The 26,971-nt window shown below is 47.7% G+C and overlaps 1 protein-coding gene across 8 annotated transcripts in view; it reads left to right on the top strand.

The window, feature by feature from the left end:
* Positions 1-26,971, top strand: part of LOC137525248 (kalirin) — a 469,346-nt gene that overhangs the window by 184,556 nt on the left and 257,819 nt on the right. For all 8 annotated transcript variants that reach the window (XM_068246262.1, XM_068246265.1, XM_068246261.1 and 5 more), the window contains 3 exons: positions 6,396-6,587; positions 21,364-21,495; positions 22,720-22,950. In XM_068246262.1, the coding sequence (XP_068102363.1) occupies positions 6,396-6,587; positions 21,364-21,495; positions 22,720-22,950 (555 nt within the window). The remainder of the gene's footprint in view (positions 1-6,395; positions 6,588-21,363; positions 21,496-22,719; positions 22,951-26,971) is intronic.

Genomic DNA, 26,971 nt, shown 5'->3' with positions numbered 1-26,971 from the left:
GTGTTTCCGGGGTTTGGGAATGTGTGTAGTAAGTGCAGCTCTGGCCTAACACTGCTACTGCCTATAGAGCATCCCCTAGTGGCTGCAGCTGTGGCCTTGCACTGCTACTGCCTATAGAGCGCCCCCTAGTGGCTGCAGCTCTGACCTAACACTGCTACTGCCTATAGAGCGCCCCCTAGTGGCTGCAGCTCCGGCCTAACACTGCTACTGCCTATAGAGTTCCCCCTAGTGGCTGCAGCTCTGGCCTAACACTGCTACTGCCTATAGAGCGCCCCCTAGTGGCTGCAGCTCTGGCCTAACACTGCTACTGCCTATAGAGCGCCCCCTAGTGGCTGCAGCTCTGGCCTAACACTGCTACTGCCTATAGAGTGCTCCCTGATGGCTGCAGCTCTGGCCTAACACTGCTACTGCCTATAGAGCACCCCCTAGTGGCTGCAGCTCTGGCCTAACACTGCTACTGCCTATAGAGCCCCCCTAGTGGCTGCAGCTCTGGCCTAACACTGCTACTGCCTATAGAGCGCCCTCTAGTGGCTGCAGCTCTGGCCTAACACTGCTACTGCCTATAGAGCGTCCCCTAGTGGCTGCAGCTCTGGACTAACACTACTACTGCCTATAGAGCACTCCCTAGTGGCGGCAGCTCTGGCCTAACACTGCTACTGCCTATATAGAGCCCCCTAGTTGCTTCATCTCTGGCCTAACACTGCTACTGCCTATAGAGCGCCTCCTAGTGGCTGCAGCTCTGGCCTAACACTGCTACTGCCTATAGAGCGCCCCCTAGTGGCTGCAGCTCTGGCCTAACACTGCTACTGCCTATAGAGCTACCCCTAGTGGCTGCAGCTCTGACCTAACACTGCTACTGCCTATAGAGCGCCCCCAAGTGGCTGCAGCTCTGGCCTAACACTGCTACTGCCTATAGAGCACTCCCTAGTGGCTGCAGCTCTGGCCTAACACTGCTACTGCCTATAGAGCATCCCCTAGTGGCTGCAGCTGTGGCCTTACACTGCTACTGCCTATAGAGCGCCCCCTAGTGACTGCAGCTCTGACCTAACACTGCTACTGCCTATAGAGCGCCCCCTAGTGGCTGCAGCTCCGGCCTAACACTGCTACTGCCTATAGAGCGCCCCCTAGTGGCTGCAGCTCTGGCCTAACACTGCTACTGTCTATAGAGCTCCCCCTAGTGGCTGCAGCTCTGGCCTAACACTGCTACTGCCTATAGGGCTCCCCCTAGTGGCTGCAGCTCTGGCCTAACACTGCTACTGCCTATAGAGCGCCCCCTAGTGGCTGCAGCTCTGGCCTAACACTGCTACTGTCTATAGAGCTCCCCCTAGTGGCTGCAGCTCTGGCCTAACACTGCTACTGCCTATAGGGCTCCCCCTAGTGGCTGCAGCTCTGGCCTAACACTGCTACTGTCTATAGAGCGCCCCCTAGTGGCTGCAGCTCTGGCCTAACACTGCTACTGCCTATAGAGCGCCCCCTAGCGGCTGCAGCTCTGACCTAACACTGCTACTGTATATAGAGCGCTCCCTAGGGGCTGCAGCTCTGGCCTAACACTGCTACTGCCTATAGAGCGCCCCCTAGTGGCTGCAGCTCTGGCCTAACACTGCTACTGCCTATAGAGTGCCCCCTAGTGGCTGCAGCTCTGGCCTAACACTGCTAGTGCCTATAGAGCGCGCCCTAGTGGCGGCAGCTCTGGCCTAACACTGCTACTTCTTATACAGCGCTCCCTAGTGGCTGCAGCTCTGGCCTAACACTGCTAGTGCCTATAGAGCGCCCCCTAGTGGCTGCAGCTCTGGCTGCTACTGCCTATAGAGCACTCCCTAGTGGCTGCAGCTCCGGCCTAACACTGCTACTGCCTATAGAGCGCCCCCTAGTGGCTGCAGCTCTGGCCTAACACTGCTACTGCCTATAGAGCGCCCCCTAGTGGCTGCAGCTCTGGCCTAACACTGCTACTGCCTATACAGCGCCTCCTAGTGGCTGCAGCTCTGGCCTAACACTGCTACTGCCTATATAGAGCCCCCTAGTTGCTTCATCTCTGGCCTAACACTGCTACTGCCTATAGAGCGCCCCCTAGTGGCTGCAGCTCTGGCCTAACACTGCTACTGTCTATAGAGTGCCTCCTAGTGGCTGCAACTCTGGTGCTTTCAGTCCGCCAGGAGAAATGCGCAATATAAATGTTCTGTGTCTTATCTTGATGTGCCTGGCCTTCCTGTGATGCGCAGCGCCCTCATCTGACGCACATATATGGTGTTTTATTTGTGTGTGTGTGTTTTTTGTGGTTGTTGTTTTTTGGGGGTATTTTTTGACTTAATTTAGATGAATTGTGTGAAAAGAAAGTGACCACAATCAACTGACAATTTTAAAGAAATAGATTTTGTGTGTTTTTTATGTCGCTGTTGAAATATTTCACACTAGCTTTTATTTATTTATTTTGTCCTTTTGTCCTCTCTCCCTGCTGAGGTGATTGGTTCAGTTTTGGGGAGCAGGAAACAGTTGTGGGGTGACAGGTATGCCCACGGGCGCCTTTAGGCATAGGCAGGACAGGCCATTGCCTGGAATGCCATTGGTCCTGGGGGGCGCCATGCTGCTGGATTAAGCCCCACCCCCAAATTAATCCCCACTCAAAATTAAGCCACACCCCTCTGGGTGTTCTATTACTTGCTTCTGCTGCATCTACTTAGCGTAAGTTGCAGGCAGCTGCCACCTCTGTGCCTTGTGCATGCTTCTTTCATCATTTGTGCCTTCTCTGCCTCCTTCTGTGCCCTTTGTGCCTCCTTCTGTCCCCCTGTGCCTCCTTATGTCTCCTTTGCCTTTATTTGTCCCCATGTGCCACCTCTGCTCCCCTGTTCCTCCTTCAGTCCCACTCTGCCTCCTTCTGTCCTCCTGTGCCTCCTTCTGTATCCCTGAGTGCCTCCTTCTGTCTCCATGTGCCTCTTCAGTCCCACTCTGCCTCCTTCTGTCCCCTGCACTTTCCTCTGTCCCCCATTGTGCCTGGGGGCGCCGCAGATTTTCTCGTCTGGAGTGACAAAATGGCTAGAGGCGCCCCTGGGTATAGCTCCTATTTCTCTGCAGAGACATATAATGTACTGCACTGCACACCGTCTGTGATCTGACCGATACTGACCGTCCTGCCTGCAGGGGGCGATGCAGGCACAGCTCACATTTTCATTGGAAGTATCAAAAAACTAACACCAAAACATCTGGAGTTTTTATTTGGTTTTTTTGGTCACTCTTATCAACAGCGTCAGCGCATTCAGTAAAGCTGAAAACAGCTGATTTTACAGAACAGTTTGAGAAATGTTAATTCACTGATCAGGCTTTTACCGCATGGAAAACTGAAACTACTGACCAGTGAGGTAAATTACCAGCTTGTAACTTGCTGTCAGTCATACGCAGAGAATCCGTGAGCCGCAGTGACGGGGATAGCTTGCTTACTCTATTGTACTGGTCCAAGTCCTATCCCATAGAGCACTGATGGCTAACCTCGGCACTCCAGCTGTGACAAAACTACAAATCCCATCATGCCTTTGCCTCCCCAAGTTATGCTTAGAGCTGTCAGAGTATTGCAATGCCTCATGGGACTTGTAGTTCCACCACAGCTGGAGTGCCAAGGTTAGCCATCACTGCCATACAGCCATATCAATCCCTGCCATGCACTGATGAGGACCAAAAGTCCGAAACAGGCTGTCTGCATGTGGAGTTGGTGTGGCTGTGTAAAATGTAAAGCTATAGACTTGCTATACACCAGCGGTTCTGGATGTGGGCCTGGCTTCTGGGGCATAAAGAGGTAATTTGCATATACGGTAGCGGTGCATTGTGGGTAACCACAGATGTTCACTTTAAGCTGAATTATTGCAAATACTGTATTAAGAAGACAAATCACACCAAGCTTTGCTTATTAGTAGGAGGGCTTTTCGGTCCCTTTTATCCCCCTATACACTCCTAGTGGTTTGGGTCACCCCAAGCTGCTTGGTTACTGTGTTGATCAGTCTGGCATCTCTGAAGCAGGCGGATCAGTCTGGCGTCTCTGAAGCATGCGGATCAGTCTGGCGTCTCTGAAGCATGCGGATCAGTCTGGTGTCAGTCTGGTGTCTCTGAAGCGTGCGGATCAGTCTGTCGTCTCTGAAGCCTGCGGATCAGTATGGCGTCTCTGAAGCATGCGGATCAGTCTGGCGTCTCTGAAGCATGCGGATCAGTCTGGCTTATCTGAAGCATGCGGCTCAGTCTGGCGTCTCTGAAGCATGCGGATCAGTCTGGCGTCTCTGAAGCATGCGGATCAGTCTGGTGTCGGTCTGGTGTCTCTGAAGCGTGCGGATCAGTCTGGTGTCTCTGCAGCATGCGGATCAGTCTGGCGTCTCTGCAGCATGCGGATCAGTCTGGCTTCTCTGAAGCATGCGGATCAGTCTGGCGTCTCTGAAGCATGCGGATCAGTCTAGCTTCTCTGAAGCATGCGGATCAGTCTGGCGTCTCTGAAGCATGCGGATCAGTCTGGCTTCTCTGAAGCATGCGGATCAGTCTGGCGTCTCTGCAGCATGCGGATCAGTCTGGCTTCTCTGAAGCATGCGGATCAGTCTGGCGTCTCTGAAGCATGCGGATCAGTCTGGCTTCTCTGAAGCATGCGGATCAGTCTGGCTTCTCTGAAGCATGCGGATCAGTCTGGCTTATCTGAAGCATGCGGATCAGTCTGGCGTCTCTGAAGCATGCGGATCAGTCTGGCGTCTCTGAAGCATGCGGATCAGTCTGGTGTCGGTCTGGTGTCTCTGAAGCGTGCGGATCAGTCTGGTGTCTCTGCAGCGTGCGGATCAGTCTGGCGTCTCTGCAGCATGCGGATCAGTCTGGCTTCTCTGAAGCATGCGGATCAGTCTGGCGTCTCTGAAGCATGCGGATCAGTCTAGCTTCTCTGAAGCATGCGGATCAGTCTGGCGTCTCTGAAGCATGCGGATCAGTCTGGTGTCGGTCTGGTGTCTCTGAAGCGTGCGGATCAGTCTGGCGTCTCCGCTTATCTGTGCGCTTCTGTGCTGTTTTCTTCACCCCCCACAAGAGAGGTAATCCCAAATCTGTTTCCATGATCTCTTCCAAACGTTCATGTTAATGTTATCCACCTTGAGGTCGTCCCTCACACCCGCTTCACATTCCCGTCTATTCCACACAATCATCTCCTGTGTAGGGGCAGCCAACGCCTGGAAATCGCTTAATTCTGCAAATGTTCCGTCTGTCATGTGAGATTTCACAGCTCAATCGCATCAGCCTATCCAGAGAGATCTGCTGTGACTCTGCTGCTGTTTACATGCAGCACAGTGTGAGGGGCGGAGCTCATGGCTGCAGCACCCACCGGGCAACTGTGTGTACCAGCTACATTACTGATAACTATAAGAATTATAATAGTGTGCAATATTAGAGTGTAAGCTCCTCTGGTGCAGAGACGGATGGGAATGGATCAGTGATCTCTGTACAGTGCTGTGGTATATGTCAGAGCTATATAAATGTATAATAATAATAGCGTGTGACTGTGGTGAGGACATTCGAGTGTAAGCTCCTCTGGTGCAGAGACTGATGGGAATGGATCAGTGATCTCTGTACAGTGCTGTGGTATATGTCAGAGCTATATAAATGTATTATAATAATAATAGCGTGTGACTGTGGTGAGGACATTAGAGTGTAAGCTCCTCTGGTGCAGAGACTGATGGGAATGGATCAGTGATCTCTGTACAGTGCTGTGGTATATGTCAGAGCTATATAAATGTATAATAATAATAATAGTGTGTGACTGTGGGGAGGACATTAGAGTGTAAGCTCCTCTGGTGCAGAGACTGATGGGAATGGATCAGTGATCTCTGTACTGCGCTGTGGTATATGTCAGAGCTATATAAATGTATAATAATAGTGTATGACTGTGGTGAGGACATTAGAGTGTAAGCTCTTCTGGTGCAGAGACTGATGGAAATGGATCAGTGATCTCTGTACAGTGCTGTGGTATATGTCAGAGCTATATAAATGTATAATCATAGTAGTGTGTGGCTGTGGTGAGGACATTAGAGTGTAAGCTCCTCTGGTGCAGATACTGGTGGGATGGATCAGTGATCTCTGTACAGTGCTGTGGTATATGTCAGAGCTATATAAATGTATAATCATAGTAGTGTGTGGCTGTGGTGAGGACATTAGAGTGTAAGCTCCTCTGGTGCAGATACTGGTGGGATGGATCAGTGATCTCTGTACAGCGCTGTGGAATGTCAGAGCTATATAAATGTATAATAATAGTAGTGTGTGGCTGTGCTGAGGACATTAGAGTGTAAGCTCCTGTATGCAGCAGTAATCTGTACCATGTGTATGAATTGCTATGGGGTTGCAGTGAATTGTTGCCCGGGGTGATATGTCATGTTGGCCTCTTGTCATTACAGAATGCATATGTCAACATTAATCGCATCATGTCGGTGGCGTCGCGGCTGATCGAAGCCGGTCATTACGCCTCACAACAGATCAAGCAGATCTCCACGCAGCTGGACCAGGAGTGGAAGAGCTTTGCAGCCGCTTTGGATGAGAGAAGCACTATCCTGGCCATGTCCGCGGTGTTCCACCAGAAGGCTGAGCAGGTGAGCGGGAGCCCCGGCCTCTGTATATATGTATATGCTGAATGTAGGAAGGTTTTCTGTCTTCTGAGGGCTGCAGGAAGGAATGGACTCTGTGCTCTGGATTATACGTTATATTTTGTTGCTGCTGAATTGATATTAGATTGTGAGCTCTGTGGGCGAGGACGCTGTTCAGAAGTGTGGAGGACATAGATCCCTGTGATATGGAGGAGTACGCGGATATCTCCCTAGGGTGAGGGTCACATCGGGGGTCTGCAGCTCTCCTCTTAATGACAAACTAGTTTATTTATTTATTTTAATATAATTCAAAAAAGCTTTATTAGCAGGACTAAACACATTTGCCAAAGCAAATCATAGTAATGCATGGGAGGGGGTGGTAGTGGGATTTTAGGTGTCAGGAGGATGTACAGTAGGGGGAGTAGTATAGGGAGTATACAGACCATAGGGGCGAGGAAGGTATAGGGGGCAGTATAAGACCTAGGTTCTCAGCGTGTAGTACATGTACCCCAGGGGGCACTAGTTCTGATGGATCCAGGGGGTACTTGGGCTGGATATATTTAACCAAGAATAACAAACTTAGTTTTAAAAAATGATAAATCTTATTTAAACAACACCAAATTAGTATTTTAGCTAATTAAAAGCAATAGTCAATGCTTGGAAACTGTTTAGAACCAATTATCATGTACTATGATTAAATATATATTTGTCAAGGGGTACTTGTGATATTGTTACTATGCTGGGCGGTACTTGGTGAGTACTGGGCATTACAAGGGGTACATAGCAATACAATGTTGAGAAACACTGGTATAGGGTGTTTCTCTCTCCCCTCTCCTCTCTCTCTCCCTCCTCTGTAGAGCGGGTACACAGTGCTCTCTCTCTCTCCCCTTGATAGGACATCTCTAGAGTGGGCACACAGTGCTGTTTCTCTCTCCTCTCCTCCTGCTCTCTCTTTCTCCTTTTTCTCCCTCTTATCTCTCCCTCCTCTGTAGAATGGTTACACAGTGTTCTCTCTCTTGCTCTCTCCTCTCTGTAGAGCGGGCACACAGCGCTGTTTCTCTCTCCCCTCTCCACTCTCTCTCTCTCTCTCTCTCTCTCTTTCTCCTCTGTAGAGCAGGACACAGCGCTGTTTCTCTCTCTCCTCTGTAGATCGGGAACACAGTGCGGTTTCTCTCTCCCCTCTCCTCTCTCTCTCTCTCTCTCTCTCTCTCTCTCTCTCTCTCTCTCTCTCCTCTGTAGAGCGGGGACACAGCGCTGTTTCTCTCTCCCCTCTCCTCTCCTCTCTCTCTCTCTCTCTCTCTCTTCTCTGTAGAGCGGGGACACAGCGCTGTTTCTCTCTCCTCTGTAGATCAGGCACACAGTGCTGTTTTTCTCTCCTCTCTCTCCCTCTCTCCTCTCTGTTGATCGCGCACACAGCGCTGTTTCTCTCTCCCTCTATCCTCTGTAGATCGGGCACACAGCGCTGTTTCTCTCTCCCCTCTCCTCTCTCTCCTCTCTGTAGAGCGGGGCACAGTGTTGTCTCTCTCCTCTCTCCATTCTCTCTCCTCTGTAGAGTGGGGACATAGTCCTCTCTAGAGTGATTACACAGTGTTCTCTCTCTTGCTCTCTCCTCTCTGTAGAGCTGGGACACAGCGCTGTTTCTCTCTCCTCTGTAGATCGGGCACACAGTGCTGTTTCTCTCTCTCTCTCCTCTCTGTAGATCGTGCACACAGCGCTGTTTCTCTCTCCCCTCTCTCTCTCTCCTCTGTAGATCAGGCACACATCGCTGTTTCTCTCCCCTCTCCTCTCTCTCCCTCTCTCTCTCTCCTCTCTGTAGATCGCGCACACAGCGCTGTTTCTCTCCCCTATCCTCTTTCTCTGTAAATTGGGCACACAGCGCTGTTTCTCTCCCCTCTCCTCTCTCTCTCTCTCTGTAGATCGGGCACACAGCGCTGTTTCTCTCCCCTCTCCTCTCTCTCCTCTGTAGAGCGGGCACACAGCGCTGTTTCTCTCTCCCCTCTCCTCTCTGTAGATCGGGCACACAGCGCTGTTTCTCTCTCTCTCTCTGTAGATCGGGCACACAGCGCTGTTTCTCTCTCTCTCTCTCTCTGTAGATCGGGCACACAGCGCTGTTTCTCTCCCCTCTCCTCTGTAGAGCGGGCACACAGCGCTGTTTCTCTCTCCCCTCTCCTCTCTGTAGAGCGGGCACACAGCGCTGTTTCTCTCCCCTCTCCTCTCTCTCCTCTGTAGAGCGGGCACACAGCGCTGTTTCTCTCTCCCCTCTCCTCTCTGTAGAGCGGGCACACATCGCTGTTTCTCTCTCTCTCTGTCTCTCTGTAGATCGGGCACACAGCGCTGTTTCTCTCTCTCTCTGTAGATCAGGCACACAGCACTGTTTCTCTCCCCTCTCCTCTCTCTCTGTAAATTGAGCACACAGCTCTGTTTCTCTCCCCTCTCCTCTCTCTCTCTTTCTCTCTGTAGATCGGGCACACAGCGCTGTTTCTCTCCCCTCTCCTCTCTCTCCTCTGTAGAGCGGGCACACAGCGCTGTTTCTCTCTCCCCTCTCCTCTCTGTAGATCGGGCACACAGCACTGTTTCTCTCTCTCTCTGTAGATCGGGCACACAGCGCTGTTTCTCTCCCCTCTCCTCTCTCTCCTCTGTAGAGCGGGCACACAGCGCTGTTTCTCTCTCCCCTCTCCTCTGTAGATCGGGCACACAGCACTGTTTCTCTCTCTCTCTCTCTCTGTAGATCGGGCACACAGCACTGTTTCTCTCTCTCTCTCTGTAGATCGGGCACACAGCGCTGTTTCTCTCTCTCTCTGTAGATCAGGCACACAGCACTGTTTCTCTCCCCTCTCCTCTCTCTCTCTCCTCTGTAGAGCGGGCACACAGCGCTGTTTCTCTCTCCCCTCTCCTCTCTGTAGATCAGGCACACAGCACTGTTTCTCTCTCTCTCTCTCTCTCTGTAGATCGGGCACACAGCACTGTTTCTCTCTCTCTCTCTGTAGAGCGGGACACAGTGCTGTCTCTCTCTCTCTCTCTCCTCTGTAGAGCGGGACACAGCGCTGTTTCTCTCCCCTCTCCTCTCTCTCTCTCTGTACATCGGGCACACAGTGCTGTTTCTCTCTCCCCTCTCCTCTCTGTAGATCAGGCACACAGCACGGTTTCTCTCTCTCTCTCTCTGTAGATCGGGCACACAGCACTGTTTCTCTCTCTCCTCTGTAGAGCGGGACACAGCGCTGTTTCTCTCTCCCCTCTCCTCTCTGTAGATCGGGCACACAGCACTGTTTCTCTCTCTCTCTCTCTCTCTCTCTCTGTAGATCGGGCACAAAGCACTGTTTCTCTCTCTCTCTCTCCTCTCTGTACATCGAGCACACAGCGCTGTTTCTCTCTCCCCTCTCTTCTCCCCTCTCTGTAGATCGGGCACACAGCGCTGTCTCTCTCTCTCTCCCCTCTCTGTAGATCGGGCACACATCGCTGTTTCTCTCTCTCTCTCTCTCTGTAGATCGGGCATACAGCGCTGTTTCTCTCTCCCCTCTCCTCTCTGTAGATCGGGCACACATCGCTGTTTCTCTCTCCCCTCTCCTCTCTGTACATCGGGCACACAGCGCTGTTTCTCTCCCCCCTCTCCTCTCTGTACATCGGGCACACAGCGCTGTTTCTCTCTCCCCTCTCCTCTCTGTAGATCGGGCACACAGCGCTGTCTCTCTCTCTCTCCCCTCTCTGTAGATCGGGCACACATCGCTGTTTCTCTCTCTCTCTCTCTGTAGATCGGGCACACATCGCTGTTTCTCTCTCTCTCTCTCTGTAGATCGGGCACACATCGCTGTTTCTCTCTCCCCTCTCCTCTCTGTACATCGGGCACACAGCGCTGTTTCTCTCTCCCCTCTCCTCTCTGTAGATCGGGCACACAGCGCTGTTTCTCTCTCTCTCTCTCTCTGTAGATCGGGCACACATCGCTGTTTCTCTCTCCCCTCTCCTCTCTGTACATCGGGCACACAGCGCTGTTTCTCTCTCTCCCCTCTCCTCTCTGTAGATTGGGCACACAGCGCTGTTTCTCTCCCCCCTCTCCTCTCTGTACATCGGGCACACAGCGCTGTTTCTCTCTCCCCTCTCCTCTCTGTACATCGGGCACACAGCGCTGTTTCTCTCTCCCCTCTCCTCTCTGTACATCGGGCACACAGCGCTGTTTCTCTCTCCCCTCTCCTCTCTGTAGATCGGGCACACATCGCTGTTTCTCTCTCCCCTCTCCTCTCTGTACATCGGGCACACAGCGCTGTTTCTCTCTCCCCTCTCCTCTCTGTACATCGGGCACACAGCGCTGTTTCTCTCTCCCCTCTCCTCTCTGTACATCGGGCACACAGCGCTGTTTCTCTCTCCCCTCTCCTCTCTGTAGATCGGGCACACAGCGCTGTTTCTCTCCCCCCTCTCCTCTCTGTACATCGGGCACACAGCGCTGTTTCTCTCTCCCCTCTCCTCTCTGTACATCGGGCACACAGCGCTGTTTCTCTCTCCCCTCTCCTCTCTGTAGATCGGGCACACAGCGCTGTTTCTCTCTCCCCTCTCCTCTCTGTACATCGGGCACACAGCGCTGTTTCTCTCTCCCCTCTCCTCTCTGTACATCGGGCACACAGCGCTGTTTCTCTCTCCCCTCTCCTCTCTGTAGATCGGGCACACATCGCTGTTTCTCTCTCCCCTCTCCTCTCTGTACATCGGGCACACAGCGCTGTTTCTCTCTCCCCTCTCCTCTCTGTACATCGGGCACACAGCGCTGTTTCTCTCTCCCCTCTCCTCTCTGTAGATCGGGCACACAGCGCTGTTTCTCTCCCCCCTCTCCTCTCTGTACATCGGGCACACATCGCTGTTTCTCTCTCCCCTCTCCTCTCTGTACATCGGGCACACATCGCTGTTTCTCTCTCCCCTCTCCTCTCTGTACATCGGGCACACAGCGCTGTTTCTCTCTCCCCTCTCCTCTCTGTAGATCGGGCACACATCGCTGTTTCTCTCTCCCCTCTCCTCTCTGTACATCGGGCACACAGCGCTGTTTCTCTCTCCCCTCTCCTCTCTGTACATCGGGCACACATCGCTGTTTCTCTCTCCCCTCTCCTCTCTGTACATCGGGCACACAGCGCTGTTTCTCTCTCCCCTCTCCTCTCTGTACATCGGGCACACAGCGCTGTTTCTCTCCCCCCTCTCCTCTCTGTACATCGGGCACACAGCGCTGTTTCTCTCTCTATCTCTCCTCTCTGTAGAGCGGCACACAGCGCTGTTTCTCTCTCTCTCTCTCTCTGTAGATCGGGCACACAGCGCTGTTTCTCTCCCCCCTCTCCTCTCTGTACATCGGGCACACATCGCTGTTTCTCTCTCCCCTCTCCTCTCTGTACATCGGGCACACATCGCTGTTTCTCTCTCCCCTCTCCTCTCTGTACATCGGGCACACATCGCTGTTTCTCTCTCCCCTCTCCTCTCTGTACATCGGGCACACATCGCTGTTTCTCTCTCCCCTCTCCTCTCTGTAGATTGGGCACACAGCGCTGTTTCTCTCTCCCCTCTCCTCTCTGTACATCGGGCACACATCGCTGTTTCTCTCTCCCCTCTCCTCTCTGTACATCGGGCACACAGCGCTGTTTCTCTCTCCCCTCTCCTCTCTGTACATCGGGCACACAGCGCTGTTTCTCTCCCCCCTCTCCTCTCTGTACATCGGGCACACAGCGCTGTTTCTCTCTCTATCTCTCCTCTCTGTAAATCGGGCACACAGCACTGTTTCTCTCTCTCTTTCTCTCCTCTCTCTGTGGATCAGGCACACAGCGCTGTTTCTCTCTCCTCTCCCTCTCTCTCTCTGTACATCGGGCACACAGCGCTGTCTCTCTCTCTCCCCTCTCTGTACATCGGGCACACAGCGCTGTCTCTCTCCCTCTCTCTCTCTGTACATCGGGCACACAGCGCTGTTTCTCTCTCTATCTCTCCTCTCTGTAGATCGGGCACACAGCGCTGTTTCTCTCCCCCCTCTCCTCTCTGTACATCGGGCACACAGCGCTGTTTCTCTCTCTATCTCTCCTCTCTGTAGAGCGGGCACACATTGCTGTTTCTCTCTCCCCTCTCCTCTCTGTACATCGGGCACACAGCGCTGTTTCTCTCTCCCCTCTCCTCTCTGTACATCGGGCACACAGCGCTGTTTCTCTCTCCCCTCTCCTCTCTGTACATCGGGCACACATCGCTGTTTCTCTCTCCCCTCTCCTCTCTGTACATCGGGCACACAGCGCTGTTTCTCTCTCCCCTCTCCTCTCTGTAGATCGGGCACACAGCGCTGTTTCTCTCTCCCCTCTCCTCTCTGTACATCGGGCACACAGCGCTGTTTCTCTCTCCCCTCTCCTCTCTGTAGATCGGGCACACAGCGCTGTTTCTCTCCCCCCTCTCCTCTCTGTACATCGGGCACACAGCGCTGTTTCTCTCTCTATCTCTCCTCTCTGTAGAGCGGGCACACATTGCTGTTTCTGTGTTTGGCCGCGGAGTGCAGCTGCAGGAAGGCTCTGTAGCCCTTTGAAGTGGGGCCAGGCAGCTGGGAGTTCTGGTATAATGATGTGGGAGGTGACAGTTTCCTATAGGGACAGCGTTGTAGCGTGTGGAGTATGGTAGACAGTAAGTGCCGGTACTGGCAGTAGTCAGACATCAGGAGAGGATTTATCTGCAGAGTGACTGGTGGCAGCGGGTATAATGCAGAATACAGATTCCCCCCTGCCGGAGTCATCTCTGCCTCTCTGTCATACAGAGGAATGGAGAGTCTCTCTCATGTCAGGAGACACATGACTGCATCCGTCACGCTGCATTATATGTGACTGATGTACAAAGGACAGAGGATGCTGGCTCACCACTGACTAATCTGTCTGTGTGACACTACAGCGCCCACCAGTGTCACACGGTGTAACTGCAAGGGGGGGTACTGGTATATAATAAGTAAGGTAGACACCAGGCAGTGCACAGTGATGTTGGATGACTACAGTATCTCACAGGATGAGTGCACCTCTCACATTCTTGTAAATTTAACTTTTCATAAAGCAGAGCATGCTGGGAAACTGGCCCGCAAGGCAGAATTCTGACATAACGACCCCAAACACACCTCCAAGATGAGCTATACACACTGAGAGTTCAGACCTGAACCCTACTGAGCATCTGTGGGGGGTCCTCATATGGAAGGTGGAGGAGCACAAGGTCTCTAACATCCACCAGCTTCATCATGGAGGAGGGGAAGAGGATTCCAGTGGCTCCTGTGACGCTCTAGTGACCTTCATGCCCTAGAGAGATCCAGCAGTGCTGGGGGAATAGTGGTGGGCACACAGAATAGTAACACTCTGGGCAGAATTCCTCACTTGGGGGTGTACTCACTTTTGCTGCCAGCAGGTTAGACATTACTTGCTGTGTGGTGAGTTATTTTGATGGGGCACCACATTTACACTGTTATAAAAGCTGTACACTGACCGCTTTACATTGTATCACAGTGTCACATCTGCAGTGCTGTCTCATGAGAAGATATCATACAATATTTACACTATTATACAAGCTGTACACTGACTGCTTTACATTGTATCACAGCCTCACATCTGCAGTGCTGTCCCATGAGAAGATATCATACAATATTACACTGTTATACAAGCTGTACACTGACTGCTTTACATTGTATCACAGCGTCACATCTGCAATGTTGTCCCATGAGAAGATATCATACAATATTACACTGTTATACAAGCTGTACACTGACTGCTTTACATTGTGTCACAGTGTCACATCTGCAGTGCTGTCCCATGAGAAGATATCATACACTATTACACTGTTATACAAGCTGTACACTGCTTTACATTGTATCACAGTGTCACATCTGCAGTGCTGTCCCATGAGTAGATATCATACAATATTACACTATTATACAAGCTGTACACTGACTGCTTTACATTGTATCACAGTGTCACATCTGCAGTGCTGTCCCATGAGAAGATATCATACAATATTACACTGTTATACAAGCTGTACACTGACTGCTTTACATTGTATCACAGTGTCACATCTGCAGTGCTGTCCCATGGGAAGATATCATACAATATTTACACTGTTATACAAGCTGTACACTGACTGCTTTACATTGTATCACAGCGTCACATCTGCAATGTTGTCCCATGAGAAGATATCATACAATATTACACTGTTATACAAGCTGTACACTGACTGCTTTACATTGTGTCACAGTGTCACATCTGCAGTGCTGTCCCATGAGAAGATATCATACACTATTACACTGTTATACAAGCTGTACACTGCTTTACATTGTATCACAGTGTCACATCTGCAGTGCTGTCCCATGAGAAGATATCATACAATATTACACTGTTATACAAGCTGTACACTGACAGCTTTACATTGTATCACAGCGTCACATCTGCAGTGCTGTCCCATGAGAAGATATCATACAATATTACACTGTTATACAAGCTGTACACTGACAGCTTTACATTGTATCACAGTGTCACATCTGCAGTGTTGTCCCATGAGAAGATATCATACAATATTACACTGTTATACAAGCTGTACACTGACTGCTTTACATTGTATCACAGTGTCACATCTGCAGTGCTGTCCCATGAGAAGATATCATACAATATTACACTGTTATACAAGCTGTACACTGATTGCTTTACATTGTATCACAGCGTCACATCTGCAGTGCTGTCCCATGAGAAGATATCATACAATATTTACACTGTTATACAAGCTGTACACTGACTGCTTTACATTGTATCACAGCATCACATCTGCAGTGCTGCCCCATGAGAAGATATCATACAATATTACATTGTTATACAAGCTGTAAACTGACTGATTTACATTGTATCACAGCGTCATATCTGCAGTACTGTCCCATGAGAAGATATCATACAATACTTACACTGTTATACAAGCTGTACACTGACTGCTTTACATTGTATCACAGTGTCACATCTGCAGTGCTGTCCCATGAGAAGATATCATACAATAGTTACACTGTTATAAAAGCTGTACACTGACTGCTTTACATTGTATCACAGCGTCACATCTGCAGTGTTGTCCCATGAGAAGATTTCATACAATATTTACACTGTTATACAAGCTGTACACTGACAGCTTTACATTGTATCACAGTGTCACATCTGCAGTGTTGTCCCATGAGAAGATATCATACAATATTACACTGTTATACAAGCTGTACACTGACTGCTTTACATTGTATCACAGCGTCACATCTGCAGTGCTGTCCCATGAGAAGATATCATACAATATGTACACTGTTATACAAGCTGTACACTGACTGCTTTACATTGTATCACAGTGTCACATCTGCAGTGTTGTCCCATGAGAAGATATCATACAATATTTACACTGTTATACAAGCTGTACACTGACAGCTTTACATTGTATCACAGTGTCACATCTGCAGTGTTGTCCCATGAGAAGATATCATACAATATTACACTGTTATACAAGCTGTACACTGACTGCTTTACATTGTATCACAGTGTCACATCTGCAGTGCTGTCCCATGAGAAGATATCATACAATATTACACTGTTATACAAGCTGTACACTGATTGCTTTACATTGTATCACAGCGTCACATCTGCAGTGCTGTCCCATGAGAAGATATCATACAATATTTACACTGTTATACAAGCTGTACACTGACTGCTTTACATTGTATCACAGCATCACATCTGCAGTGCTGCCCCATGAGAAGATATCATACAATATTACATTGTTATACAAGCTGTACACTGACTGATTTACATTGTATCACAGCGTCATATCTGCAGTACTGTCCCATGAGAAGATATCATACAATACTTACACTGTTATACAAGCTGTACACTGACTGCTTTACATTGTATCACAGTGTCACATCTGCAGTGCTGTCCCATGAGAAGATATCATACAATAGTTACACTGTTATACAAGCTGTACACTGACTGCTTTACATTGTATCACAGCGTCACATCTGCAGTGTTGTCCCATGAGAAGATTTCATACAATATTTACACTGTTATACAAGCTGTACACTGACAGCTTTACATTGTATCACAGTGTCACATCTGCAGTGTTGTCCCATGAGAAGATATCATACAATATTACACTGTTATACAAGCTGTACACTGACTGCTTTACATTATATCACAGTGTCACATCTGCAGTGCTGTCCCATGAGAAGATATCATACAATATGTACACTGTTATACAAGCTGTACACTGACTGCTTTACATTGTATCACAGTGTCACATCTGCAGTGTTGTCCCATGAGAAGATATCATACAATATTTACACTGTTATACAAGCTGTACACTGACAGCTTTACATTGTATCACAGTGTCACATCTGCAGTGTTGTCCCATGAGAAGATATCATACAATATTATACTGTTATACAAGCTGTACACTGACTGCTTTACATTGTATCACAGTGTCACATCTGCAGTGCTGTCCCATGAGAAGATATCATACAATATGTACACTGTTATACAAGCTGTACACTGACTGCTTTACATTGTATCACAGCGTCACATCTGCAGTGTTGTCCCATGAGAAGATATCATACAATATTACACTGTTATACAAGCTGTACACTCACTGCTTTACATATTGTATCACAGCATTACATCTGCAGTGCTGTCCCATGAGAAGATATCATACAATATTACACTGTTATACAAACTGTACACTGACTGCTTTACATTGTATCACAGTGTCACATCTGCAGTACTGTCCCATGAGAAGATATCATACAATATTTACACTGTTATACAAGCTGTACACTGACTGCTTTACATTGTATCACAGCGTCACATCTGCAGTGTTGTCCCATGAGAAGATATCATACAATATTACACTGTTATACAAGCTGTACACTCACTGCTTTACATATTGTATCACAGCATTACATCTGCAGTGCTGTCCCATGAGAAGATATCATACAATATTACACTGTTATACAAACTGTACACTGACTGCTTTACATTGTATCACAGTGTCACATCTGCAGTACTGTCCCATGAGAAGATATCATACAATATTTACACTGTTATACAAGCTGTACACTGACTGCTTTACATTGTATCACAGTGTCACATCTGCAGTGATATCCCATGAGAAGATATCATACAATATTTACACTGTTATACAAGCTGTACACTGACTGCTTTACATTGTATCACAGTGTCACATCTGCAGTGCTGTCCCATGAGAAGATATCATTCAATATTTACACTGTTATACAAGCTGTACACTGACTGCTTTACATTGTATCACAGTGTCACATCTGCAGTGCTGTCCCATGAGAAGATATCATACAATATGTACACTGTTATACAAACTGTACACTGACTGCTTTACATTGTATCACAGTGTCACATCTGCAGTGTTGTCCCATGAGAAGATATCATACAATATTACACAGTTATACAAGCTGTACACTGACTGCTTTACATTGTATCACAGTGTCACATCTGCAGTGTTGTCCCATGAGAAGATATCATACAATATTACACTGTTATACAAGCTGTACACTGACTGCTTTACATTGTATCACAGTGTCACATCTGCAGTGTTGTCCCATGAGAAGATATCATACAATATTACACTGTTATACAAGCTGTACACTGACAGCTTTACATTGTATCACAGTGTCACATCTGCAGTGTTGTCCCATGAGAAGATATCATACAATATGTACACTGTTATACAAACTGTACACTGACTGCTTTACATTGTATCACAGTGTCACATCTGCAGTGTTGTCCCATGAGAAGATATCATACAATATTACACTGTTATACAAGCTGTACACTGACTGCTTTACATTGTATCACAGTGTCACATCTGCAGTGCTGTCCCATGAGAAGATATCATACAATATGTACACTGTTATACAAGCTGTACACTGACTGCTTTACATTGTATCACAGCGTCACATCTGCAGTGTTGTCCCATGAGAAGATATCATACAATATTACACTGTTATACAAGCTGTACACTCACTGCTTTACATATTGTATCACAGCATTACATCTGCAGTGCTGTCCCATGAGAAGATATCATACAATTTTACACTGTTATACAAACTGTACACTGACTGCTTTACATTGTATCACAGTGTCACATCTGCAGTACTGTCCCATGAGAAGATATCATACAATATTTACACTGTTATACAAGCTGTACACTGACCTCCTTACATTGTATCACAGCGTCACATCTGCAGTGCTATCCCATGAGAAGATATCATACAATATTTACACTGGTATACAAGCTGTACACTGACTGCTTTACATTGTATCACAGTGTCACATCTGCAGTTCTGTCCCATGAGAAGATATCATACTATAGTACACTGTTATACAAGCTGTAAACTGACTGCTTTACATTGTATCACAGCGTCACATCTGCAGTGCTATCCCATGAGAAGATATCATACAATATTTACACTGTTATACAAGCTGCACACTGACCTCTTTACATTGTATCACAGTGTCACATCTGCAGTGCTGTCCCATGAGAAGATATCATACAATATTACACTGTTATACAAGCTGTACACTGACTGCTTTACATTGTATCACAGTGTCACATCTGCAGTGCTGTCCCATGAGAAGATATCATACAATATTCACACTGTTATACAAGCTGTACACTGACTGCTTTACATTGTATCACAGTGTCACATCTGCAGTGCTGTCCCATGAGAAGATATCCTACAATATTACACTGTTATACAAACTGTACACTGACTGCTTTACATTGTATCACAGCGTCACATCTGCAGTGCTATCCCATGAGAAGATATACAATATTTACACTGGTATACAAGCTGTACACTGACTGCTTTACATTGTATCACATTGTCACATTTGCAGTGCTGTCTCATGAGAAGATATACAATATTTACACTGTTATACAAACTGAACACTGACTGCTTTACATTGTATCACAGCATCACATCTGCAGTGCTGTCCCATGAGAAGATATCATACAATATTACACTGTTATACAAGCTGTACACTGACTGCTTTACATTGTATTACAGTGTCACATCTGCAGTGCTGTCCCATGAGAAGATATCATACAATATTACACTGTTATACAAGCTGTACACTGACTGCTTTACATTGTATCACAGCCTCACATCTGCAGTGCTGTCCCATGAGAAGATATCATACAATATTTACACTGTTATACTGGCTGTACACTGACTGCTTTACGTTGTGTCACATCTGCAGTGCTGTCCCATGAGAAGACATCATACAATATTTACATTGTTATACAAGCTGTACACTGACTGCATTACATTGTATCACAGCGTCACATCTGCAGTGTTGTCCCATGAGAAGATATCATACAATATTACACTGTTATACAAGCTGTACACTGACTGCTTTACATTGTATCACAATGTCACATCTGCAGTGTTGTCCCATGAGAAGATATCATACAATATTACACTGTTATACAAGCTGTACACTGACTGCTTTACATTGTGTCACAGTGTCACATCTGCCGTGCTGTCCCATGAGAAGATATCATACAATATTTACACTGTTATACAAGCTGTACACTGACTGCTTTACATTGTATCACAGTGTCATATCTGCAGTGTTGTCCCATGAGAAGATATCATACAATATTACACTGTTATACAAGCTGTACACTGACTGCTTTACATTGTATCACAGTGTCACATCTGCAGGGCTGTCTCATGAGAAGATATCATACAATATTACAATGTTATACAAGCTGCACACTGACTGCTTTACATTGTATCACAGCGTCACATCTGCAGTGCTGTCCCATGAGAAGATATCCTACAATATTACACTGTTATACAAGCTGTACACTGACTGCTTTACATTGTATCACAGTGTCACATCTGCAGTGCTGTCCCATGAGAAGATATCATACAATATTACACTGTTATACACGCTGTACACTGACTGCTTTACATTGGATCACAGTGTCACATCTGCAGTGCTGTCCCATGAGAAGATATCATACAATATTTACACTGTTATACAAGCTGTACACTGACTGCTTTACATTGTATCACAGTGTCACATCAGCAGTGCTGTCCCATGAGAAGATATCATACAATTTTTACACTGTTATACAAGCTGTACACTGACTGCTTTATGTTGCGTCACATCTGCAGTGCTGCCCCATGAAAAGATAAAATATTTACAAAAGTGTCAGAGGTGTATTCTAAAGGCTCGTACACACGCCGTACTAAAGGCAACGACGGGTCCGTCGGCACCTCCCGCTGGGCGGGTTTTCAGCAGACAGTACAGCGTGTGTACAGTCTGTCGGCAGACTGATAAGGCTGGAAGATCCGCCCGGCGGATCGTTCAGAAACAGCCTTATCAGTCCGCCGACAGACTGTACACACACTGTACTGTCTGCTGAAAACCCGCCCAGCGGGAGGTGCCGACGGACCCGTCGTTGCCTTTAGTACGGCGTGTGTACGAGCCTTTAGGAGATGCTGTAAATACCACCTCCAGGCATTGATCTGGTTACATCTTATTAAATAGCCTCTTTCCTGAGCTGGGAGACTTCCTGCTGCAGAGGAAAACAGTAGCGACCTATTGAAAAAGCTTTTCTTGCACACCTCTGTTGCCTGTAGAGGAGGATGGATACAGCGTTGTCATGGTTACGGTTCGGTGTTGGCGTTGCCGTAGGTAACGGTGTGGTGTATGGAGTGATGGAAGCATGCTGAGTTCTGACCGGTGGATTATTCTTGCAGTTCCTGTCTGGGGTGGACACGTGGTGTAAGATGTGCAATGATGGCGGTCTCCCGTCCGAGATGCAGGCCCTGGAAATGGCGATCCATCATCATCAGACATTGTATGAGGAGGTGACACAGGCCTACGCTGAGGTAAGCGACCCTGTCCTCATCAGACTGCTCTGCAGCCAATCCCCAAACATTTCTTGGCCCACCTGATTGGCAGATGCACTGATCCCACCCATTTGTTGTGAGTTGCTAATGTGGTCTTCAGGCTGCCAAAACAGCGAATTGGCAGCAAGCATCCCCTCACTGTACAGTATCCTTATTACTTCCTGTATCCTGTTAAGGAGTTTCCCTCACTTCCTGTGGCGTCACTAGGTACAGGAAGTGAAGGATTCTCTCTAACAAATCCAGCAGAGGTCCTACCCTCTCCCCATTCCATCAGAAATGTAACGTAGAGCCAAGTTCAGGTAAAGAAAGAGGCTCAGCATAACAGAAAGTTGCTGTAAATTTCCTACCTCTTTCAATGACACCAGATTAAGAATGATCCAGAAATATGTTAAGCAACGCGACTGCATTGGTAAATGTACTATCAAGTATGTCCTCCCCCTTCGGTGCTGTCCATGTAGCCTTTAACTAAGGTCATTTCTTCATACTGTCACTGTCCGTATTTTGTGTAACTGGCATTCAAATACCTATAGACTTTTCATTACTGAGCCAAAGAAAGAATTTTACCATGTATTTAAGTTTCATCTTGTCCCTCTCCTGAGGGTATCTCTCCTACCATCCCTCCCCTGAGGAAGCACCCTTTGTCTCTCCCCTGAGCAAGTGCCTTTTATCCTTCCCCTGAGGATGCATCCTTTATCCCTCCCCTGAAATCTCTTCTACCCCTTAGGACATTGCTGTCCCTGCCCTGACATTTTTTCTACCCTTTAGGGCCTCACTTTCTCTCTCCTGGGGAAGTGCTTTTATCCCTCCCCTGAGGAAGTGCCCTTTGTCCCTCCCCTGAGGTTTCATCCTTTGTCACTCCCCCAACATTTCCTTTACCCTTTAGGGCATTACTGTCCCTGCCCTGACCTCTTTCCTACCCTTTAGGGCCTTGCTTTCTCTCCCCTGAGGAAGTTCCTTCTGCCCCTCCCCTGAGGAAGTGCCCTCTGCCCCTCCCCTGAGGAAGTGCCCTCTGCCCCTCCCCTGAAAGTGCCTCTTTCCACTCCCTTAAGAATTTTCCAGTCCTTGTTCCAGCCCTGAGAATTAAAGTGTAATCTGAGCTGAGTAAATAGATGGTTTTGCATGTAGCATGTCGTTGTTTTATGTCTCTTTCTTCATTTGCAGCATGTTTGTTGTATTGATGTGGCTCTTTGTCTCCCCCTGCAGGTCAGTCAGGATGGGAAGGCATTGCTGGATGTATTGCAGCGTCCGCTCAGCCCCGGCAATTCCGAATCACTCACAGCCACTGCCAACTACTCCAAGGCGGTCCACCAGGTCCTGGACGTGGTTCACGAAGTCCTGCATCACCAGCGCCGCCTGGAGAGCATCTGGCAGCACCGCAAGGTCCGCCTCCACCAGCGGCTCCAGCTCTGCGTCTTCCAGCAGGATGTACAGCAGGTGGGTCAGCGCTTTCTCATGGCGGGATGGGGGGGGGGAGGTTATGATTCAGCCACATCGGCACCCGGCCCCCCCACAGCTTACTGCCCCCCGGATTCAGCCTGCATTGGCACACGTGGTTATTGGCTATATTTGGTGTTCACACCGGTGATTGTTATTGTGTGTATCTATATTTGTAGTTAGTGATTGTTAGTGTTTGTTTAAAGGTGACAACTAATGGTACAAATTGCTGAACGATCATTCGTTTCTGATCATTCATATGAACGATTGGAAACAACGGCATTGGTGTGGGTGTTTATATCTGGTGTTGGTGTGGGTGGTTTTCTATCCGGCGTTGCTGCAGGTGGAGACTTCTGGCTATAATGTGGGTAATTACGCCGGTTATGGTTGCGCTGGAGGATCCGGATCCCCGTGTTCAACGGCGTATTTCGCAGATCTCGCCGCTGAGCAGCTATGAGATTGTGCCGCTGGTTTTGATGAATATGCAGAAGGGCCTTTTCTTGTATTTGTAGCCTGTCGGTAACATATTGATTCTCCGTCTCGCCGAGTTGTTGCCGCGGGAGATTGATGTATTCAGAGTATGGAGATGACAGCGATCTGTCGGCACTTGTGGAATTTACCGTCTTCCCTTCAGACTTTGCAGGTTTTCTCTGTGTAATAAATAGAATGAGAGACACAAAACATCATCTGAGGCCTCGCCAGGCCGTCCTCCAGCAGGAGCAGAACTACAAGTCCCAGCATGTTGCCTGACATAGGAGGTTTCCAGGCCAGATGTTTCATTGCCGACGCCCTGAGCTGCGATTGGATGTTTGTTTATTCACAGATGCGAGACACGTTATCACAAATGAGGAAGGGGAGTGGCCATGATATGCAAATACTTACAGACGATTGACCATCCAATCATTGAGATCAATTGGAAATTGTCGTTTCGGGCCGCTGACAGAGGGGAAAATGATAAGCAATCCAATCAGACCAAAATAATTGTTTCAAAATTCAGATGGACGGAAGGATTGATGGAACGATCGTTCACTGTGGATCAGGACCATTGACCATCTGATCAGTGGTACGGTCAATCCAATGGTTGTATCTTTACTGGGCAGAGGCGGTGTATGCCTGTGCGATTAACCATTCAATTGCAACATGTGTTTAGGGATGCGCAGCCTTTCCCCCCCACACCTTTCCTTAACTTTGTAACTATGTAACTGTCAGGTTAGCTGCTCCCAGCCCCTCCTCCTGAGTTTCCTGTTTGCATGATTAGTAGCAGATTTGCATATGATTTGCATCTGAATTGAATGCGAAGTGTGCAGAAAATCTATTTAGGTGCTGCACACTGAGCTGGTGGTCATTTCAGATGCAGCCTTAGTGGTATGCGCTGGCGTTCTCCTCGCTGTATCTTTACTGGGCACCAAAGGCTGGGGACACACTTGTCTTTCAGTTTTCTGCGCACGTTTCCCTGCAGGTGTTTTCTGAACACCATGGGAGTGATTCACTAAACTGTGATAACTCATGTCACGGGCGCGCTAGCGTTTTGCACGTTATAAGACGCGTAACGGTTTATGAGCACAAACGCAAATTTTTCACGCGCAAAAGCAAATTTTCAAAAGTTCGCGTTTTTCGCTTGAAAATGTGTGTTTTCGTGCATAAACCATTACATGCGTTATGACGCGCGCAAAACGCTAGCGCAGCCATGATATGAGTTATCAGAAAAACGTATGTGTTTTTTTCACAGCAGCTGATGTAATTGATGGAGAAAACTGACAAAATGTGCAGAATTATCCTGCAGGATGTCAGTTGTTTTTCTGCGCGCGAAAAATGCATTTAGTGTGAACCAGCCCACTGATTAACATGAGTACTCAGTTTTAATGTGCAGAAAATGCGCACAAAAGTGTGTGTCAAGTGTGTCCCCTGCCTAACAGATGTCTCTGCGTTTCGGGTAGATAATGTGACCCCTGTATAGGAGAGGACACTTTGTGACGTTGCCCCACGCTAACATTAAATTCTGCAGAGCCGCTAAACTCTGCATCAGTTTACTGTCTCCATGGAAACGGCCGCCCTGCCTGCGTCCCACAATCGCAGATCTGCGTTCGCCTCTCTCTTTTTATTATTATTTAGTTGTCAGATTCTGCTGGGCCTTCCTCTCAATCTGGAATGAAATCTCTCAGTTTGCGTTGAACGCCCCTTCTGGAGGCTGGACATGCTGGGACATGTAGTACTTCCTGAGCCGCAGCGATGTTGGTAATTACTTGGGGGTGGTTCCCGCACATTCTGTTCTCGCATCCCCGGCTGCCAGGCCACACGCTGCAGAGTGATCTGACTGTACAGCACCGAGGTCCCAACCTCACTTCCCACCAGCAATCTGTCTGCATGGAGGATTATCCCAGCGCTTGTGTGGGCTTCCTCCAACTGCTCTGCTTTCCCCAACCATTCCCATATGTTCCCTGCCACAGCCAGGCCTGCTGAGGGTGTGTGACTGCGACAAGGATATTAGAGTGTTAGCTCCTCTGGTGCAGAGACTGATGGGAATTATTATTATTATTTAGTATTTATATAGCGCCGACATATTACGCAGCGCTGTACAGTGTATATATATATATATATATATATATATATCTTGTCACTAACTGTCCCTCCACGGAGCTCACAATCTAATCCCTACCATTGCCATATGTCTATATTATGTAGTGTAAGTACTGTAGTCTAGGGCCAATTATTTTTTATTTTTTTTTTTTAGAGGGAGCCAATTAACTTATCTGTGTGGGGTTTTTTTTTGGAATGTGGGAGGAAACCGGAGTGCCCGGAGGAAACCCACGCAGACACGGAGAGAACATACAAACTCTTTGCAGATTGTGCCCTGGCTGGGATTCGAACCAGGGACCCATCGCTGTAAGGCGAGAGCGCTAACCACTACGCCACTCTGCACAGTGCTGTGGATTATGTCAGAGCTATATAAGTGTATAATAATAAGTGTGTGACTGTGGTGAGGACATTAGAGTGTAAGCTCCTCTGGTGCAGAGACTGATGGGAATGGATCAGTGATCTCTGTACAGCGCTGTGGTGTATGTCAGAGCTATATAAGTGTATAATAATAATAGTGTGTGACTGTGGTGAGGACATTAGAGTGTAAGCTCCTCTGGTGCAGAGACTGATGGGAATGGATCAGTGATCTCTGTACAGCGCTGTGGTGTATGTCAGAGCTATATAAGTGTATAATAATAATAGTGTGTGACTGTGGTGAGGACATTAGAGTGTAAGCTCCTCTGGTGCAGAGACTGATGGGAATGGATCAGTGATCTCTGTACAGCGCTGTGGTGTATGTCAGAGCTATATAAGTGTATAATAATAATAGTGTGTGACTGTGGTGAGGACATTAGAGTGTAAGCTCCTCTGGTGCAGAGACTGATGGGAATGGATCAGTGATCTCTGTACAGCGCTGTGGTATATGTCAGAGCTATATAAGTGTATAATAATAATAGTGTGTGACTGTGGTGAGGACATTAGAGTGTAAGCTCCTCTGGTGCAGAGACTGGTGGGAATGGATCAGTGATCTCTGTACAGTGCTGTGGATGATGTCAGAGCTATATAAGTGTATAATAATAATAGTGTGTGACTGTAGTGAGGACATTAGAGTGTAAGCTCCTCTGGTGCAGAGACTGATGGAATGGATCAGTGATCTCTGTACAGCGTTGTGGAATATGTCAGAGCTATATACAGTGGGATGCGAAAGTTTGGGCAACCTTGTTAATTGTCATGATTTTCCAGTATAAATCATTGGTTGTTACGATAAAAAATGTCTATTATATATATATCATATAGGAGACACACACAGTGATAATTGAGAAGTGAAATGAAGTTTATTGGATTTACAGAAAGTGTGCAATAATTGTTTAAATAAAATTAGGCAGGTGCATAAATTTGGGAATTTAATTGTTTCCAAAACCTTTTGAACTAATTATTGGAACTCAAATTGGCTTGGTAAGCTCAGTGACCCCTGACCTACATACACAGGGGAATCCAATTATGA

This window comes from Hyperolius riggenbachi, chromosome 7 (assembly GCF_040937935.1).
Source record: "Hyperolius riggenbachi isolate aHypRig1 chromosome 7, aHypRig1.pri, whole genome shotgun sequence".
NCBI classification, from domain to species: Eukaryota; Metazoa; Chordata; class Amphibia; order Anura; family Hyperoliidae; genus Hyperolius; species Hyperolius riggenbachi.
This window is presented reverse-complemented; position numbering and strand designations above follow the sequence as displayed.